General features: G+C 41.1%; 1 protein-coding gene across 1 annotated transcript in view; it reads right to left on the reverse strand.

The window, feature by feature from the left end:
- Positions 1-493: 493 nt before the first annotated feature.
- The window catches only part of LOC137976776 (histone deacetylase 2-like), an 11,834-nt gene continuing 10,859 nt past the window's right edge, over positions 494-1,468 (reverse strand). Inside the window, exon 14 of the mRNA XM_068824120.1 lies at positions 494-564. Within this exon, the coding sequence (XP_068680221.1) occupies positions 494-564 (71 nt within the window). The remainder of the gene's footprint in view (positions 565-1,468) is intronic.

The raw sequence follows: 1,468 nt of genomic DNA on the forward strand, positions 1-1,468 counted from the left end.
CACGTAAGCTTACAGTATGCAAAAAGCCGTAAAGACGTTGTTGTACCGCCTGTGCGCTTCTTTGACTGTTATTCACCGGCAATATGGATGCTCAGTTTTACACTGAGCATATTCTGAAGGAAACACTGCTTCCCTTCATTCGTGAAAAGTTCCCAGATGCTCATCGGTTCCAGCAGGACAACGACCCAAAGCACACGAGCAGGTTGGCGAAGAACTTTATGGAGCAGGAAGGAATTAACTGGTGGAAGACCCCACCTGAGAGTCCCGACCTAAACCCAATAGAGCTGCTGTGGCACGAGCTAAAGCATTTTCTCAGAGCAATAGTCAAACCCACCACGAAAGATGAGTTGGTTGCCGGAATTAGACGTTTTGGCGAGAGAGACTAACACCTGGAAAGTGCCGCACTTACATTGGCCACTTAAAGAAGGTTGTGCCGCTGGTCGTGAAACGGGAAGGTCGTGCCTCTGGTCACTAAAGCCAGCTCTTTTAAGAGCTACATGTAACAATTACCTGTAGGTTTAACCGGAGTGTTAAACATTGCACTTGAACAGGTTCCAACGGCTCCTTTAGGAGCCACAAAATTAACAAAAGCAATGACCAATAGTATATTGTTTGTTTGAAATTATTGCCTTACTACACATGCATACATACAGTAAACTTTGAGTGCTTTCAATTGGGAAAAAATTTAGATCTTAAAATCTGGATCTTCGGATTTCTGAAAAACAGATTTTTTGTTCGATTGGAAATCCGAAACCCATTTCTAATTTGATGAAATTAATTATTAAGCGAAAGCAGTTTTTGCACAGAAAGCAAGAGAGACGCCAAAGTTTGAAGCGGTATATGTGATGATTAACGAAGAGACTAATATCTTCTTTATCTGCTATACGAATTGTAGTTTTTAGATCACACAAAAGAAAAAATTCTCAGGCAAAACACTGACGCATGACGGTATGCAAATTCCAACCGTGAAACAAACATCGAGTGTTGTGCGTAAAAAACATTGAATTCCTTTTGACTGAAGGGCCTAAAGCGATGGGGTTGTTTTTAACGCTTTAATAATTGTGGACTCAAAATAATTTTGCTGTGTAAAGATTTCGGGTAGAGAAACCGTGTTACAGTTGTAGGTTTCCCTGACATTCCATCACGTGTCGGATAGTCTGAATTTTAATATGCCGACTCGCGACAGACGAAAACAAATGTTGATTTAAACGGCAACTGTACTATATGTATATCTCTCCCCTTGCTAAACTGCTTACGATTCACATTTTCTTGTTTCCTGAGAGCAAAGTTAAACAGTCTAATTTATTTCGGCGCACACCAGTGAGCTGTATGTCGACTTTTCAGTCAACAACGACAAGACACTTTTACGCCTGATAAAATGCGTGTTTGTTATGCGTCTGGGGCTTTCACAAACAAATCCAAAAGGACAATTAAGAGCGCGCGCGATTCTACAGTGTGATGTACTTAC

The sequence above is a fragment of the Montipora foliosa genome, chromosome 11 (assembly GCF_036669935.1).
Source record: "Montipora foliosa isolate CH-2021 chromosome 11, ASM3666993v2, whole genome shotgun sequence".
Taxonomy (NCBI): Eukaryota; Metazoa; Cnidaria; class Anthozoa; order Scleractinia; family Acroporidae; genus Montipora; species Montipora foliosa.